The 17,894-nt window shown below is 30.4% G+C and overlaps 1 protein-coding gene across 5 annotated transcripts in view; it reads right to left on the reverse strand.

Annotated features, from left to right (window-relative positions):
- Positions 1-17,894, reverse strand: part of LOC113516276 (cytochrome b5 reductase 4) — a 90,759-nt gene that overhangs the window by 14,419 nt on the left and 58,446 nt on the right. For all 5 annotated transcript variants that reach the window (XM_026900670.3, XM_052901043.1, XM_052901044.1 and 2 more), the window contains one exon: positions 2,130-2,276. In XM_026900670.3, the coding sequence (XP_026756471.2) occupies positions 2,130-2,276 (147 nt within the window). The remainder of the gene's footprint in view (positions 1-2,129; positions 2,277-17,894) is intronic.

Genomic DNA, 17,894 nt, shown 5'->3' on the forward strand with positions numbered 1-17,894 from the left:
AGCGTCGACGAATAGGGGAATCCCCAGTCATAATGTATTGCATGCGTGGCGGTCTTACTTCAAATCCATAAACAAAGAGATAATTACAGAACTCGATACTAGATGGCGCTGTTTTTGTTTGAAGAAAGTTTGCGGGCTAAAATACATAGAATTTCATCAATGACTTCCACAAAGAACAACATTTCTGTTTTTTCTAAGTCCGTATCTCTTCCGTATATTTCATAAGATATAAGCTTGGGCTACATTGTTATGCAACGTGATTTTGTCGCTGTCTTGCTAGCAGGGTTGACAGATATACGATTTAAATCGTACTCATACTATTATTTGTCTATTTTTTAATGTACGATCGTAAAGATTATGATCGTAATTCGCACAAAAACATACGACTTTTTGGTTACCTGGCAACATTTTTATTATGAAACGAACATGCTCACATCATCAGTCACATGCAACAATTTATTGGGGATTTCCCCTTCACATCTGGCAGTCCTGCTTGCTAGAATATAGGTAAGTCAGCCACAGTTACTGACGATCGATATTTAAAGGGTATTGTTTTTGTGCTAAATATTTCATAAAAACGTTATTTAATACTTTGTGGATTATTAATTTAGTTGATAATCACTGGAAGTAAAATGGATGCTAATTTGAGAGATCAAGATCTTCGTATAAAACAGTTAATAAAAGAAAATCTACGTAAGTACTCTTTTTATACCTAGGTAGGTAAGGTATAATAAACACAAAAGGTACTTAGATCGCGTGTGTTCGAAGCATTTATTCTAATAAATTTAATTTAAAATTGTAGAAAGAAAAAAATGTCTGCCAAGCCGTAGCCGAAGCCGATCTCCAAATATATTTGGCGATAGTGAGACCCAGTGTCCAGATGATTTACCCAGCGTCGTCGCAACAAAGAAAAAAACGAGGATAAAGTAAAAGAAAATTTACTGAAAGAAGAAACAAACTGTTCTAAATGCTTAATTTATGGAGAAGAGGATAAAAGAAATGAGTATTTCGGACTGTTAGTGGCTCAAGAATTTAAATATATACGGCCATGTGTGCGAACGAGGTGTTATGAAGAAATTTTAAAGTATCTACGGGAAGCAAAAGGCCAACATGTTGATCAACTGCAACATGAAAACACTGAAAATTAATTACTTTCATTTTATTATATATAGATTTTTAAAATTTCCTGAAATATTATTAGTTAACGTTTTATTTAATATTGTAGAATTGATCAATACAATTTATAAAAATAATTTATTGGTATTACTTACATATTTTCAAAAAAATACGTAAAAACCTATTTTTTTGGGTGATTATGGGAGTTTATGGGTGTTTATTGGGTTTTTACCAAAGCACCGGGTTTAAACCCGGTGCTTTGCCCATCTGTAGTAATATTAGATAGGTATTGGAATGTTTATTTCTCCCCTGACTTTCCCGTGGGTGTCGTAAGAGGCGACTAAGGGAACTTAATGGTCGAGGAATGCCTAATTACGAGGCTTATGTTCGGTAGTGGACAGTTAATAGTTGATATGATGATGATGATTGCAATGTTCTAATCTTTTACGATCTTCACGTTAGCTGTAGAATGTATTGTATTACAAGATGTAGGTGCCTACAAAAATATCAAATAATAACATCATTATATTAGTTTCATCAAGAATTTACAATACAGAGAGTGAACTAAATTAGAGTCACACCTACCGTCTGATCCTCAAGCTTGGATATTAATTATCATACGTTATGAGAAACCATACAACTAATATCTAGAGCATAACCCAGATAACTCAGACGAGAAATAATTTACAAAAGTTCGTTCCCTACAATGTTCAGACCAAGTATTGAAGTCAGGACCTTAAAGACACAAAGCGGCGTTCAACGAGTGTTTCACAAAAAATTTATAGAAATCATAGAAAATATACTAATTTTCAATCTATTTAAAATACGATGAAATTAAAAAGTTAAGCAGTTGGTCGGTTTTGATGTAACACAGAAAAGGAGATAGATAATTTAGAAAAAATCCTAAATCTATTTTATAAATGCTAGTTAGGAGGTATTGGTTGTTAACCGTCATTTGATAATACAGTCTCAGTTTTATCTTTATGTGGATGTAAGTGTTATTTAATACTAACTTTGTGTATTGTGTGTGGCCAACTCCGCGGGTGAGACGGGTCGCACTCTTCCTCCGACGCCGGTGAGATCTTTCCCCGAGTTGCCAAGTCGGATCCAGTCCATGAGACTGTGGCCTGGTTGGAGGGCACATTTGTTGCGAGGATTGCCTAGAAAAGAAGAGTATAACAATCAAATGTACACAGAAGATTCTATCACAGACTAAAAATTGGTAGGAACTTTCCTACCAGTCGTCTAATGAATAAGTAGAACACTACTAAATGTTTTTGTAATTCTTAAGAATATGCTAATTTGGAACATTAGTTGTTCTTTATACTGTGATTAAATTGCGCATGAAGAGTATAGGTGAAATAAAAAAGGAGTACGACATTGACAGGTATAAAATAAAATCAAATGTAAACAATCAAGAGCGCAAAAAACTAATAAAAGGTCAAATTATGCATTCTTTCTAACAATTTTGTGGAGATTGTAGTCGAACACGCAAAATTTATAAGAACTTATAAATTTTGTAAAAATATGGAGTCTAAAATTTTTTTTATAAAATACATACAACGATCCTAAATATATTTATATAAATACACAATAAGGAAAATAAAGACTCGGACAGTCTCTTAGAAAGCCTATGAAGCACGTAGATACTGTCAATTTATTCGTGAAACAAATACAAAAGTTCCTTTCAAATCTAATTTGGTACTACACATAGAATTTCGTATGAGCTAAAAGCTCACTGTAGTATAACTAAATTCTGTTTCATGTTTTGTAAAGTAAAACATTGTCTAACAAACTCGTAATATAAACTAAAAAAGTTAAAGCTTTTTATATATTTTTAGTTTTCTTATTAATTCTGTTTAATATTTTTGTTATTATTAATGAAGATTTTAATTATTATATGGAACAGTATTTTTCTATTAACAAGCAATAAACTACAAGTAAAGTCTCTTTATAAATATTGTGTAAACACAAATTTAATATAACTTTAGTTAATTTTAAACTCTCGCGTTGTTTACATATATTTTAAATACACAATCGGGACTTAACGCGATGTAAAAGACTTTACAGGGAAACTTATAATAGGTACTTATATACCGTCACGACATGGATTGCACCACGTCATGGTCCTGACAGGATCATGACCACGAAACGTCGGCAATAAATAAGCAGGTATGTAGGTACCATTTATATGTAAAGGCTTTTACTTCGCGTTAAGTTCCGATTGTGTATTTAAAATATTAAGTTTATCAAGAAGTATCAGCTTGACTTGGACTGACTATCAATGTTAGGAAACGAGTAGCACACGAATCATTATAAACGTTTTTATTACCTCATGCATGCAAAAGAACGAAACGTCTGGCGTGTCTGCTGTATCATGTAAGTATAGAATCGTTTGCCACTTGTTTAAAGAAGTAAAATCCTTCTTTGTGGAAATATAAAGGTCTATATAATATGTAGGTCTAAGCTCAGCAGTGGACAATGAAAAGACGAAATGATAAAAAAAATACGGACAGCTAAATAATCGCAGACTAAAGTCAGAAAATGGCAAATGCTCTATCGTTCGCACAGTTTGCTACATGTTTACGTTTAACTTTAGGGTGGATTACTGCTGACGCATTACGCTCTCATCTTCCTACCACCCTGTTAACTTTGCAAATTAGGCAGTAACACCCTTAGCACATATCATATTGTATGTAAAAAGTACTTTTTAGATAGATAAATTCTCAAACATTTTTCATCTCTAAATTTACCGCACGTAATTTTTTTTTATATACGTAAGTATATCCAATATTTTACTTTACAGCAGTGATAATTTCAGTGTCATAGTTCATTGCTGTCATATTGTAAATTTGAAATTAATAATTTTATTCAAAGTACGTATTGAAAGTACTTAGACATATTTTATTACAATTTAGTATACTTAATTTAATATTTTGTTCCACAAAAACGACAAAAATAGCGAGAAAAATTAGGTGGTAGGTAAGGGGTGAATATGGGACTAAACATGGATCAGAATAGGTGTTAATATCGCGTGTCGTAACAAGCACACAAAAAAATTACAGTTGATAATAGATCCTACTTTTAAAAATATAAAATTAGTTTATGTAAATGAAGGTTGTAGTTATTTAACATAAGAATAAGTAAAATTCTAATATTTTTTATTCTTATACATCTTATATTATAAATAATTATAATAATTATACACCATAGGAATATATGTGTCTATTCATATATCCATATTCATTTATTCAATAACAATTATACAAATGATCAATAACAACAAAAAATATATTATTTATTCTTTTACTATATATCATGTTTTCTTATCTATCAAGAATAACTATTACGTGTTATTAATTATTGTTTATGTCACCTTTACTTTTGTGGGAAAATTATTTTGTGATAAGAAATATATTTCTATGTTAGCCGTAGATACAAAACCTATCGTTTTGTAACAGTCCTTTGCTTCTCATTTTCCGCGTTCCATTCGTAAGTATAGAAGAATGTCTTTATGTGTAGAAAGCTTTATATTGTATGCTCGCTCAAGGGAGTTATAGATTCAGAATACATAAGAAAGGTTTGAGCAACGAAAAATTCCTTTTTATCTTTTGTGTAATCTTTTATATTTAGTAGAATAATCTGATTTTGATAGTATTTATTGTTTTATTTATTATTTTTATTTAGTTTTATTAATAAATATAAGTAAATAAATTAAAAAATAAATATCTACTTTTCTCAGTAACTAGTAACAAAATAAAATGAAGTTTTTTTGAAATAAATTGCACGATTTTTTGCTTTTTTATTTTTTTAATAATCAATTCAGATGCGAGACGTAATCAAATATTTCATACTGGTGGAGAGGTGGATACGATCCTGTATGATACTTTCATAAAAATATTTACTATTTAAAAAATTAATCAAATTTATGCAAAAATGAGTTTATTAGACTACAGCTATTTATATGACAGTGACGTCATCAGATGTGTGTCGAGTTAATAGGCTGCCTTCATTATACATAAAGATGTTTACCCATCCTACACACCATCTGAAGCATGAAGCAAGTCACAATTATTTTTTAAATCATTTAATGCTGAATTTGGAAATTTTGAGGTTAAGGCTGAGATTTGTTTGAAATCCCGGACCGCAACTAAGTGTGCCTGATAGAGCTGTGACCGCTATATTCAGAGATTTAGGCTCATATTTAAATGTTTGGTCTAGACTAAACATTTGAATATGAGGGCATGTTATATTACTGTTGTATATGACAGCATTGTAGGTATAATCTTAACAATTTAATTATGAACTTACTATTTTATTGTTTTGTTCATTCAAGATCAGTATCCTGTGGCAAAAGTGAAATCAACAAAATTTCCAGACGAAGTGACAACAATTGTCATTAAATTCCCGTCAACCAGATATAGATTTTTATGTAATCTGCGGTTCGATATTCCGTAATGGAGTTACAAAGATTCGAAAATTTTGGCACTCACATTATAGAACATGAGCGTAGCTTTTTTAATGTACTGCAATAAACATTTATTCACGCCTTGCAAAGTAATTAGTTTAAGTAGGTACGGACATTAAGCTAGAAGCTTTTAATGTAATTAATTCATTGCGGTTAGATATTTTAAAGCTTTCACGTTTCTCTAATCTCATATTTTTCGTAAATATGTATATTTTGTATTTATGCCATGACAACACATTTACGTTCCTTTGTCAGGAAGCTCTTCCCATAAAAAAGAATATATTAGCCTATCTATTACAAGTATTACGGTTATGTTGTGAAGACGGTTTTTTAATGGCTAATAATGGAATGGTAACGCCGCCTGCGCTATTGGTATACGCTGGCGGGGCACCAGTGTGGGATGATATGTGATAACGAAAGCAGGTCAGTTGGCTCATCGTGACGTCTTCATCAAGAATTAACCAGGATGATTTCCATTGGGGATCGTGTGGAGTTGAGGTTGAATGAGTTTAACAGGGTGTATTGATAGCAATGGGGCCATAAGTTACAGTTACTAACGATCCTTTCCACACCACCCAGGTGGTTTCGGGTAGGGTATATATATATATATATATATATATATATATATATATATATATATATATATATATATAATTTCGTATAATTACTGAGTATAAGTACCAAAGGAAAAGTTTGTACAATAGTGGTCAATATAGATCTATCCCACTCGTTTTTCTGCTGCTAAGCAATTTTGCTTCCATGGTTGTGTTTCGACTTGAATGGTGGGGGTACGCTTTCGTCCTCGGGAATGACAATGCCTGAGAGATACCACGGGTATTACAATGTTATAATGCTATTCATGTCTATAAGCTATTATTACTACTTTCCGTTAGCCTGCACGGTAAATCGTTGTTGGTTTGTAAAAAGAATTACGGCATCATTTAGCTTTATTTTTATATAAATTAAGATCATTTCTTTCGTACACAGAAATCATAGCACTAATATGTTAAGTTCCCAGCAAACAATACAGTACAAACAACAAACAGGTAACAAAGGAAAACAAAAGAAAATATCCCCGCAGGAACTGATCGATAAATCAAAGCTCACTGCAGTTGACTGAGACCTTCGAAGTTTTCCACATCAGTGTCAAGCGAATGGGCACTTAGACTATCGGAGCAGCGTTAATTAATTTTCTACATTTAATCTCCCCCAGCGCAATGGAGCTTTATCTTTTAAAAACCTGTCATGGACAAACACAGAGTATGAGGAATTTAGATTATGAAATTGTAATTTCAAATAATTTGAAACTGGATTTGAACAGAGATACGAGTAAAATCTCTTCCAATGTTATTCTGATAAAGTCGTAAAGTGGCTTTGACGTTTTAAAGCACCCATAATTATGTCAAATGAAACGCATAGTTCAGTCCAGACAAGCTGACAACAGAAATTATTTTTGTGTTTATAATATTTCACGAATGATGAGATGGGATAAAAAATCAGATATAATAAGAGTTTCAGCAAAAATATTTTTGAAATATCGAAAATTATAATCTAATAATTACTGTGAAACATTTCCAAGCAAGTGGGATTTGATTTGAATCCGTATCTCTTAACCGATTGAGTTACCGTTATTAAATCAACAATCTCAACGTCTGGTGCTATACATTCAAAAATGTAAATTTAAATCCTGGTACACACTGGAAAATTTAGAAAAAAAAATTAAATAATGGATGAGTAAATTTGACTGTAAAAGTTCGAATTGTTCGAAAAATTGTTTGTAAAATATATACAAAAACTTTGAACAAATAAATAAAAACAAACTGACTAAGTCTGGCAAAACTCTAGAAACTTACCGAACACATTTTCGTAATAGAAATATTTAGCTAAATATTTTGAATACTTGTTCAAATTATAGTCAATTAACTCAGACAAATTCTCGAGCAACTTGATTAGATCATCTCGACATTAATTAATTTAGTTTGTTATTAAATTGTTTTAGCTTTGCAAATGGGTGAAAAATTAATTAATAAATACAAGATAATAAAAATGGCACATTAGTAAATTTCACACACCTACATATATGTACAGAATAGGTTATAGGATATTTTTTTATTTTAATAAACATAATTATAAGCATTGCCATATTTCATTCTGAGTACAATCAACAACTGAGAAAAATGGACATGAAACTAAACTATTGTTTTTTTTAAATAAAAGTTGATTTTACGTACTATAAATTTGTAAATACTTACAGACTAATAAACATCAAAAGAGTTATTTAAACGATTTGTCAAATGAAGTACATTATTGTAAATGTTATATTAAATTAATGTCAAAACAAAATAGTATCGTGTGTGGTCTCCATAATTTAAAGAAAAGTTGCGTAAAAAAAATGCTTCTACTGCACTGTATAGAGTTCGACCTAAGTATTCATAATACGAACACTATAAATCAATACAACAATATGTATTGTATAAAATTGTACAAAGTTATAACATTACCAGAGGGACACTTTGTATAAAAGTAGTCTGCTTGGGTATAGGTAGACAGGTATAGTATAGCTGTCGTGTTTCTGCCGTGAAGCAATTGTGTTTATATGGCTGTGGTTCGATTCAGAGGGTGGGATATGGCAATGAAACTACAGGGTACAGAGGCAAGGCTCCTTTGCCCTCAGGAATGGCAACGCATGAAGGGTATCAAGGGCGACACAGTACGCTCTGTTATGTCAATGGTGCAATTCATGTTTATAGGCTACTGTTACCACTTTCCATCCGGTAGATCGTTATGCCATTCTAAATTGTACAAAAAAGAAGACGTAGAACAACATGTACAATACTTTAACTGTAGGGGGAAAAGGATTGTTAGCAATGGAGTTTGACAGCCCCTTTGCTAGCAATATACCTTATTAGGTCGACCTCCACGTGGTTCCCCCTGGAAACCATCGTGAACAATTCTTGTTGAATTCGTCACGATGGGCTAACTGACCTGTTTCATCCTCACCTATTATCCTTCACTGGTGCCCCTGGTGATAGCGCGGGTGGGGTTACCATTCCATTATCATCCATTTAAAAAAAATACTTTAATTGTAATAGTATTTAGAATTTGACATAAGCTGTTTTGTACATTGATATTCGAAATAAGAAAACAAGAAATTAAGAACTCTATTAGACTATAATTGAGATATTATTGTATAATAAAGTGTCACAACCAAACATGTATAAGTCTTGTATAAATTAATTATGTCTTAAATAAATTAAGTAAAATCTTAAATTATTAGTAATTAAATATGATTGTGAATTGCAGAATGGAAAATGATGTCTTAAGAGAAGAAAAGAGAGTCAGTGTTGAATGATAAATTGTGCTGAGATGATTTGTAAAGAAAGGAGCAGAATAAATTGATTCATAGTGAATAAAGCGAATTTAATAATTAACAATAGATGTAGTTTAAAATATATGTAAATAATTGATATTCCCACAACTAGTTTACATTAACCTATTTCGCCTTACAGTTGATAGGTAATTAGTAAATTTGATATAGGAGACTTTCCAGTCCAGCGGTCCATTAGCGTTGGAAATTGAAAGGTAATATAGGTAATTAAATTGAGTGTGTGGGTTGCAGCGGTGGCCGATGAGACATATGTAGATAATGTAAAGGTGAACACGAGAAGTATAAGATACCTAATTAAAAATACATTTTCATATAAATGTCAATATCAGAAAAACATTGTAAAAATACAATTGTGAACCTTTGAAAAAAACTTAACAGTTTTTTGTTACTAAATTATTTCATTTTATATACATTATCATTAATTAAAATTTGTATAAGTAAATAGTCTTATACAATTTTAATTATTAATAACATTGTCTAAGGACGGACAATTTAATTGCGACGCAAGCAATACGAAATACAGCACCAAACATGAATGCAAGTTTTAGTTAATAGACTGTTAGAAGGAGAGCAGTTGAGTAGAAAACGAAAAAAAATTGCCTAAAATTATGAAATATGGCGGCTATAGATATATTCTGTCCAATACCCTTAATTAGTCAGTCCAATTTACAAACCTAAAGTAAGATAAATTGAAGAATTAAGATCGTTATACAATTCTACTATAAATAACAGAAATTTCAGTTTAGAAGTAAAACATTGCAAATTTGAAATTCCTTTCATATTTCAAGAATTGAATAGATAGAAAAATAAGATTACAATATTATCACATTTTGATGTACCTGATGTATAAAATTAAATTATAATTTTTAGACTGAACTTTTTAAACGTTTTTTATATACTGACATCACTTTTTTTTTATTTTCGCCGTTTTGTTCTTAACATGTCGGGTCCTTACCACGATCATTTGTTTATTTGTATTAGTTTTGCAAATGAAGTAGTTATAAAGTTTTACTCTATTTAACTAATAGAGAGCTAAAACCGCAATTCGGGACAAAAATTAATTTCATCTAGTAAACTTAGTTACCAGCATCTGATACACCGAAGATATTTTGCTGAATTAAGTCTCCACATGTTGAGAGTCTTAAATCAGTACAAAACTGCATAGAATATTTTTTTCTATAATAGCATAACTATGGTAATACCATCCTGAACAAATATATAGACAATATGGTCCATGAATACGGTTAACCTAAAAGAGATTCTAATTAATTATTATTATAATTTGAATACTAGTAAAATAATAATATTTATTATAGTAACTTTCAGTTTTGGTTACATTATAATGTTGTCAACTGTGTTTAAGTAACAACTATTTGCTTCACCTATTATACAAATATATTCCGTTTCATTAGGTATTCCGAAGTCGAGTTCAACTATAAACGTCAGTACAGGTGAAACAACGAGACTGAAGGAGACACTTGACCTCTTATAATTGACTTGACATTTTCAATGGAATACCAGTTTTAGCCTCTAGTACAAGAGAGTGTTGTTATTTTTAGTTTTCCAGTAGAACTCAAATGAGAACGAAAGCGTACTTCAAATATTTTTAGAAAAACAGTTCTTCAAATGCAATAAAGTATTTCTATTTTAATTTTGCGTGTTTGTAAATATATACATATTCATTAGTACAGATTTAAGTCGGCCATTAGCCGTCCTAGGGTTCGATTTTTATAGTGTCTAAATCTATGGAGAAAAAGATATTTTCTCCATAAATTATTAAGCTCTTTGAGTCGTATAGATACCCACAACTCAGGTTTATGGTGTATCCTGTGATACTTGTTTATTTTCACGGCTAAAAATAAGGGCCACTTATTTATTTATTTAACTTTAAAATACCTAGATAATGCAAATGGCTTAACATCATATGACATTATCTATCAGTCGATTGTAAACAGAAATAAGAGATAAAGTTAATTAAAGGTGCAACTAACTTGTTGTTATTTTTTTATTCATTACAATAAGCAAATAAATAAAAAACAAATACTATTAAATAGCATTTATAAATACCATATATATAATAACCATATTATTTACATTATGTATTATGTACATTATCTATAACGTAAGATTAAATACTACTCAGATACAAGGAAAGATCAGCGTCAGACAAAGCAAATCGGCTAAAACATATTACGATTCTAAATAGAAAATTCTAAAAAGAATGTACTTTATGCCAATAATTTTATTATTTCTTTATTTACAATTCGGCTTAGAAATTTCTATTTTCCTGTATTTAGTTTGTTGTGTTATCATAATATTTGAAAAACTGCTCTATCTTTAAATGTAAAGTTTAATAATGAAATACACACAACATTTTACCTTGGATATATTCTAGGAATTACCTTATCACTAAGTCATTAAAGCATTTTTTTTTCAACAACGACATTATTGTTGTGTATTAGACACAAAGAAAGGGCATGTTTTCAGCTTTGTGGAAAATAGTATTAAAATCTGAATTATGGTCCTATCTTCTGTTAAAGTCCTTCTTTGTTCATAAAATTATACGACATTAAAGGTCTGCGTTAGTTAATTTCAAAGATTACAAGACAGTTGATTGTTTTACACATTTGATAAATAAACTAGCTATTTATTGCGGCTTTACTACCATATTATCTGTCTTTTAATAATTTCGTGATTTCTTTTTTCTTAACTGATGATCACCCCATTATAAATACGAGTAGAAGCTGAGATATTTGAAATTTCTTAAATATAGTATTATTAAATTTGAATATTTTAGATAGACAACATGTTTACAGATTAGTTGATTTGTACGGACATGATTATAGATTACATAATATTTGTTATAGGTTTAAAATACAGAGCATTGTAGCCCAGTGATTTATATTGACTCAACCTCCTTTGTTATCAAGTTCCAATCTAAGTGGTCCCAAAACTTATGTCAATTTAAATTTCGAATCAATCTCGGCCGATAACGACGGGCGGTACGCTGACTCCCTAGCTCGCTATCACGTTAGATTCCAATTTAGGAAAAGTGGGCAAATCGAATATTACTTACACCACTACGATGTTTTATTATGTGTTTATATTGTTATTATATAGAAACTAACGGTCGCTTATATCAACTGAAAAAAGTGCTCTATGTCGTTATTCACTTCAAATATTATAAATATTATATGTAGAATGACTAGGCTTTTCCTTTTGCACTAAATTTTCAATTTTAAAGAACGTGATAAAACACTTTGACAGTTAAAACAGGTTTGTAGGTGATTTTAGTTTTCATGAATAAAAGGGGGTTACTTGTATATCAAATTATATACCTATAGTTGAATTGGGTTGTTAAGGCTCTGAGTAGAAACAAAGGAATAAATATACATCACCATAGGTACTACAGGATATGTCTGTAACACTTATGGTTTCCTTCATGTGTTGTCATGTCTGATGATTGAGGTTACTCAATATCCTCGTATCCAGTTATTTCACTATTACATTTCACTTTTCAAACTGAAATACAACTACACATACAACGCTGCTATGCGATGAAAACATAAATGAGACAGAGGCAGTATAATGAGAATTTTGAAACGATTGGGACCTTTTATGTTTATACATTGTTATTTTCGTGTGCACCTTCCTTTGTATACCTATATAGACAATTTTGTACAATCTCTATAGGGGTGGCAATAAAGGCCCAAATGTTACAACCAAGACCCCTAAACAAAACAAATGCTCCTGAAATAACATACCTATAATTATAAACTCATCTATTAACTTTCCAGAGGCAAACATGTTTGTAATGAGAAAATGTATTTATTCATTTCGTATTCAGCGAGATAATATAAGATATTTACCGAGATATAGTAATACAACTAAATAAATATCTATAGTATATACAAGTATACATAATATTATTCGGTTTAGTTTATTTATAGAAAGTATAATAATTATCTTATGCAATAATTGTTTTATTTTTGGAAGTATATAACCGTGGTACATTTTGGAAGTAAATAGATGAAATGTGAAGAGAGAACATACACTAGATATTTTGTTCTCGAAATACAACTGTAAAAACCGCATTTAATTTGGTGCAGTAGTTTATTCGAATATTCTAAAAAATATTGTTTTGGATTCTATTGCTCTTATTAAGTCTGTCATGTCATTTTTTTTTAAATTGCCTATGTACAAACGTCATCTAGTTACAGTTTTATTATATATATAGTCAATATATATATATATATATATATATATAATAAAGCAAATAAATTATGGAAAAATAATAATCGCCTTTGACTGTATATTAAAAACCATCAACATTTGCATTAGTTTTAACTATAGGTCCTTATTTAAAAATAGTAAATTTTATAATTAAAGACTGTGCCTCATTAAAAAAAACCGACATCAATTGTGACAAAACCAGTTATTTTTGTCTAAAAATTAAAGTACTGAACCGAGTTTGATAAAATTTCTATCAGACTAATCTATAAGTTGTGTTCAGATAAAAAAATATTTTTTCCAGATCGGTTTAGAACTGACGGTGTTATGAGGTAAAAAATACAATCGAATTGAGGACCTCTTTTGTTTAAGTCGGTTGAGAAGGACGAGAAAGATGGTACCCAACGAATGAGTGAAGTTGAGTTGTAGTCGCGTGTCAAACGAGTGCAGACCAGTCGACGAGTGTGAAGAAGGGCTAATTCACGGTCAATAAATTTACTCCGGTCACGCGAGCTACAGGCACAGCTATTAAACAAATACACAAGTGCCTACTTTGACTACAGAAAAAATATCGCTGGCGATATAAAATTAATACAACAGTATTATAATTATTTATCGCGGTTTTATTTGTCTTTACCAGTACAAAAGTAGTTTGCTTGGGCACCTGTCTCATTTGTATTTCTACCGTGAAGCAATTGTGTTTGCATAGCTGTGTTTCGGTTTGAAGAGTGGAATATGGCAGTGAATTTACAGGGTACAGAGGAATAACACCTGAGTTCTTAGGAATGGCAACGCATGGTGGGTATCATGGGCGAAACAGTATACTCTGCTCATGGTACTGCTCATGTCTATAGGCGACGGTTATCACTTTTCATCAGGTGGGCCGTCAACTTGTATGCCATTCAAATTTTTATAAAAAAAATATCTTCGTAGTAGTTCATAGTTACGGACTCGATAGAAGCCCCTATTCATGAACGTGGTTTACAGCTATGTCTAAATGTTATGTGTAAATAATTAAAAATATATCTTTATTACGAATAATTCTGTGTTCAAATCCTGTGTATAACAAAAAATTTCAAAATATATTTCAAAATTAGTAAAGATATCGTCACGTGTAAATTTATTTTGTATACTTGTTAGTAGACGTCGCAGGTATCTATATATCTATACGAGAACATATACCTAAAAATAGAGTCGAATTTGAAACCTTACTTCTTTTTGAAGTTATTTAAAAAAAATCAGTCAAAGTTATTTTTGAAGGAAAATAACTTTTGACTTCAGTTGGAAAAATACTTTTTCAATGTAAGGTAAAAGGTAAGCAAGTACATAAAATATCTCTGTAGGGTAAGATAATCACGCTATCTGTCACGTGGGAACCATAAAAGCATGTTGAGAAAATTGGGTACTTTGTATGCTGAGGACGCATATAATATATTACTTTCAATTCATTTTGGTGCTTAAATTTCTAAGATAGATAAGTGGAATAATATCACAATGTAAGCAAAATGCATTTTATACGCACATATGTGAATTTTTCTTACATTATTTATGTCTGCGGGTGTCATAATTTATAGAGCGTAACATAAAGACTTCGTTTATTTTAAACGAAATATTAATTATTATTTTTTTCATAATGATATCTTAATAAACAATTTCGATTTTTTTATTACAAGATGGGTTTGCCCTTGGATCTTACCTCATCTGATAAGATCTAGGATGGAGCGTGCTTAACTAGAAGATATTTATTTACCATCAACTTGAAGCTCTTTATTTATTTGAAAATACATTAACATTGAATCGCATTCCATATACAGCATTAAAACTGCTATATTTCAATTTAGAATATGGATGATATGTGTATCAAATTAAATGAAAATTCGTTCAGTCATTTAAGCAGGATTACGTAACAAAGATATAAACATCTTTACAAACTACTATTATTATCCATGTACTAATTGACACCATGACCACGTAAAAACAATAATGTACATTCAGTAATTAACACTTTTTTATTGTGTTAAATTATTAAATATTCATTTAAAAATATAGCAATGCAACAGAAATATTCAATGTTTGTTGCGTAAATATTAAGTTATTAAAAAAAAAAAAAGCTAATGCTCGTTACCGATAATTTCAAAGTAAATTTTGTAAGTAGGATTTTATATTTTTACGTAAACAGATGTAGGCTAACCCTGATAATATTGCAGAATTTTGTTGGAAAATAAAAAAAGTAGAAATTGCTCGTTAAGTGTTATATAGAAATGAGGTTGTGTACGGAGACGAGGGTTTGCGACTTATGGGCGCCTAGCCGCAATATTTGCTAACCTATTTTGAGAAATCCATTGAGCATGTAATCACTAGGTATGTTAGTCGTACTTTCATTTTCGTAATATATACCTAGCTTAATTTAATATTATTTCGTTTTTTCATATATCCTGAATCCTGCCTGATATTTTATATAAATAAATATATACAATATATCTTTATTATCTCCAAATGCATCATTGTTCACCTTTAACCTTGTTCTGTCATCGGCTGATTTAGCAGAACAATGCGTCATGTGCATAATAAATTAGATAGGTATCATCAAAGTCTATTAATTCTTACTATCCTCTTAATTGTATATTATAAATGTGAAAGTTTGTATGGATGTTTGATTATTTAAATATTAGAATGTTAGCTAACCACTCAATCACGCAATAAAGGCTAAAAGGATTTTAATTAAATTTGATACTCAGGTGGATGTGCGTTAATCTAGGGTACATGATCAATGTCCCTTGAATTAATACGTATATATGATACTTTTTAATTATTATAGTTTATGCGGGCAAATGTGCGATTTATAGTTAGTATTATTATAAATGTGAAAGTGGGTTTATTTGGTTATAACCATAACTGTTCAACCAATCGTCGTAAAATTTGGCATAAACATACTCATAGCAAAGATTTGGCATAGAGAACGACAATGGCTGCTTTTTATCCCGGTCAATCAATATGTGGTTACGCGGATTAAATCGAAGCTAGTACTTGAGATCACTGTAGCAACGCAATAACATTTGTTTGTTAAAGTGCATGGCAATCATACAATTTGATAATTTCGGCTTATTTATATTATAATACCATGAACTTTGTTTTTTGTATTTACACATAAAACCACAATGTTCTTTCTAAAGCTGTAAAACTGAATTTTAAGCGCGATTATCGAGAACTGGAAATACATACGCATAATCTTGTTATTAAAAAGTAACTGAAAGTTCTAATTAGATTTATCTGTACGGCACACATATGGCACGATTGTTATTTTTTATTATAATATTATTGATTTAAAATAAAATATGCTTTTGCTGCTGATGATTTCGAATACAATGTTGTAATTATGTTATAATCAATGGTTTAATCACTAGAAGAAAATAGAACCATTAAACGGTACCCACTATTTATAAATATAACAGATACATATATAGATATGGATTAAATCCATAAATAACAGAAAATGGGCCAAGGAAAACCAAGGAATACGAACAAAATGCCCGGTTCGCTTACAACAGTCAAGTGTGAACGACTCTGTTCGTCTGGCTAATAAAACGAAGCCTTTTATCGGGGAAGGAAAATGTAGCTCGTAGAAAACACGAAGGCAAGAGGGTCTCTTTATTAGGGTTCGAGGCTGTTTTCGTATAAGAGCCATAATAATGAAAACCGTTTAAAGAAATCATCTAATTTTCGTATCTGCCCGAGGGTGGCACAGGTAACAAAATTTTAATTTTACAGAAAAATCTTTAATAGACATAAAAGTGAAGTGGATTTTGTAAACATTACGTCATCAAGATTTATAAAGATTCTTATTTTATTCCGTAGGCATTCCTTTTATCCGAGATAAGTCTTAATAAAATAGGATTTCGTAACTGGAGTAAAGAAATAATTAAAATTGTCAGTTTTGTAGACGATAAAAGATTTTTTAGCGGGTCGAGCAATGCCGCGTATTTAAATTGGACCCTTAAAAATTCTTTGTATTTTCATCAGAAAGTTTTGTTTACATATTTCTTATGGTGCACACAAACACAGTTTTGTTTGTGATAATCTTAGTATTGGATTACTGAATGTGAATGAATTACGAGTTATACAAACAATATAAAATATCATGATAAAATAAAAGTATTCAAAATTCAAAATTAATACTAAAACTAGTTAATAGAAAAAACTAGAAAAAGAAAGATCGTATAAATTAGAAATTAAGTATTCAAAACTTATAAATATGGATATCATAAGCACCTATTTGTAGAAACGATATCTTTAGAATTAATTAAGCTACGACAAGCTACTACAACCAAGGACAGTGGGTCTTGGAAGGTCTTGAATCTCTCTTTACTCCATATTCTCCTAGGTACTATTACCATGCTTTTTAGTCGACTTGCTATAGGGTAATAAATATACTCTGGTGTATTGTGTTTTACTCCTGTAGTCGCTTTTAACAAATTACTTATACCTTTTAGTAAGAAGATCCTTCGCATATTTTCTTATATTTTATTTAACTTATTTCTTGGATAAAAAATAATAACACATTTCATTCTTATTTTGTCATCATATAGATATAACTTACACTTGATATTGTATTTATTTATAACAGAATTACATTACATGTAAATAGTGGCCATATCTTTATAGCAACAAAAAGAACTAAGTACCTAAAATGAA

This window comes from Galleria mellonella, unplaced genomic scaffold (assembly GCF_026898425.1).
Source record: "Galleria mellonella isolate WM207_F2 unplaced genomic scaffold, CSIRO_AGI_GalMel_v1 utg74, whole genome shotgun sequence".
NCBI lineage: Eukaryota > Metazoa > Arthropoda > Insecta > Lepidoptera > Pyralidae > Galleria > Galleria mellonella.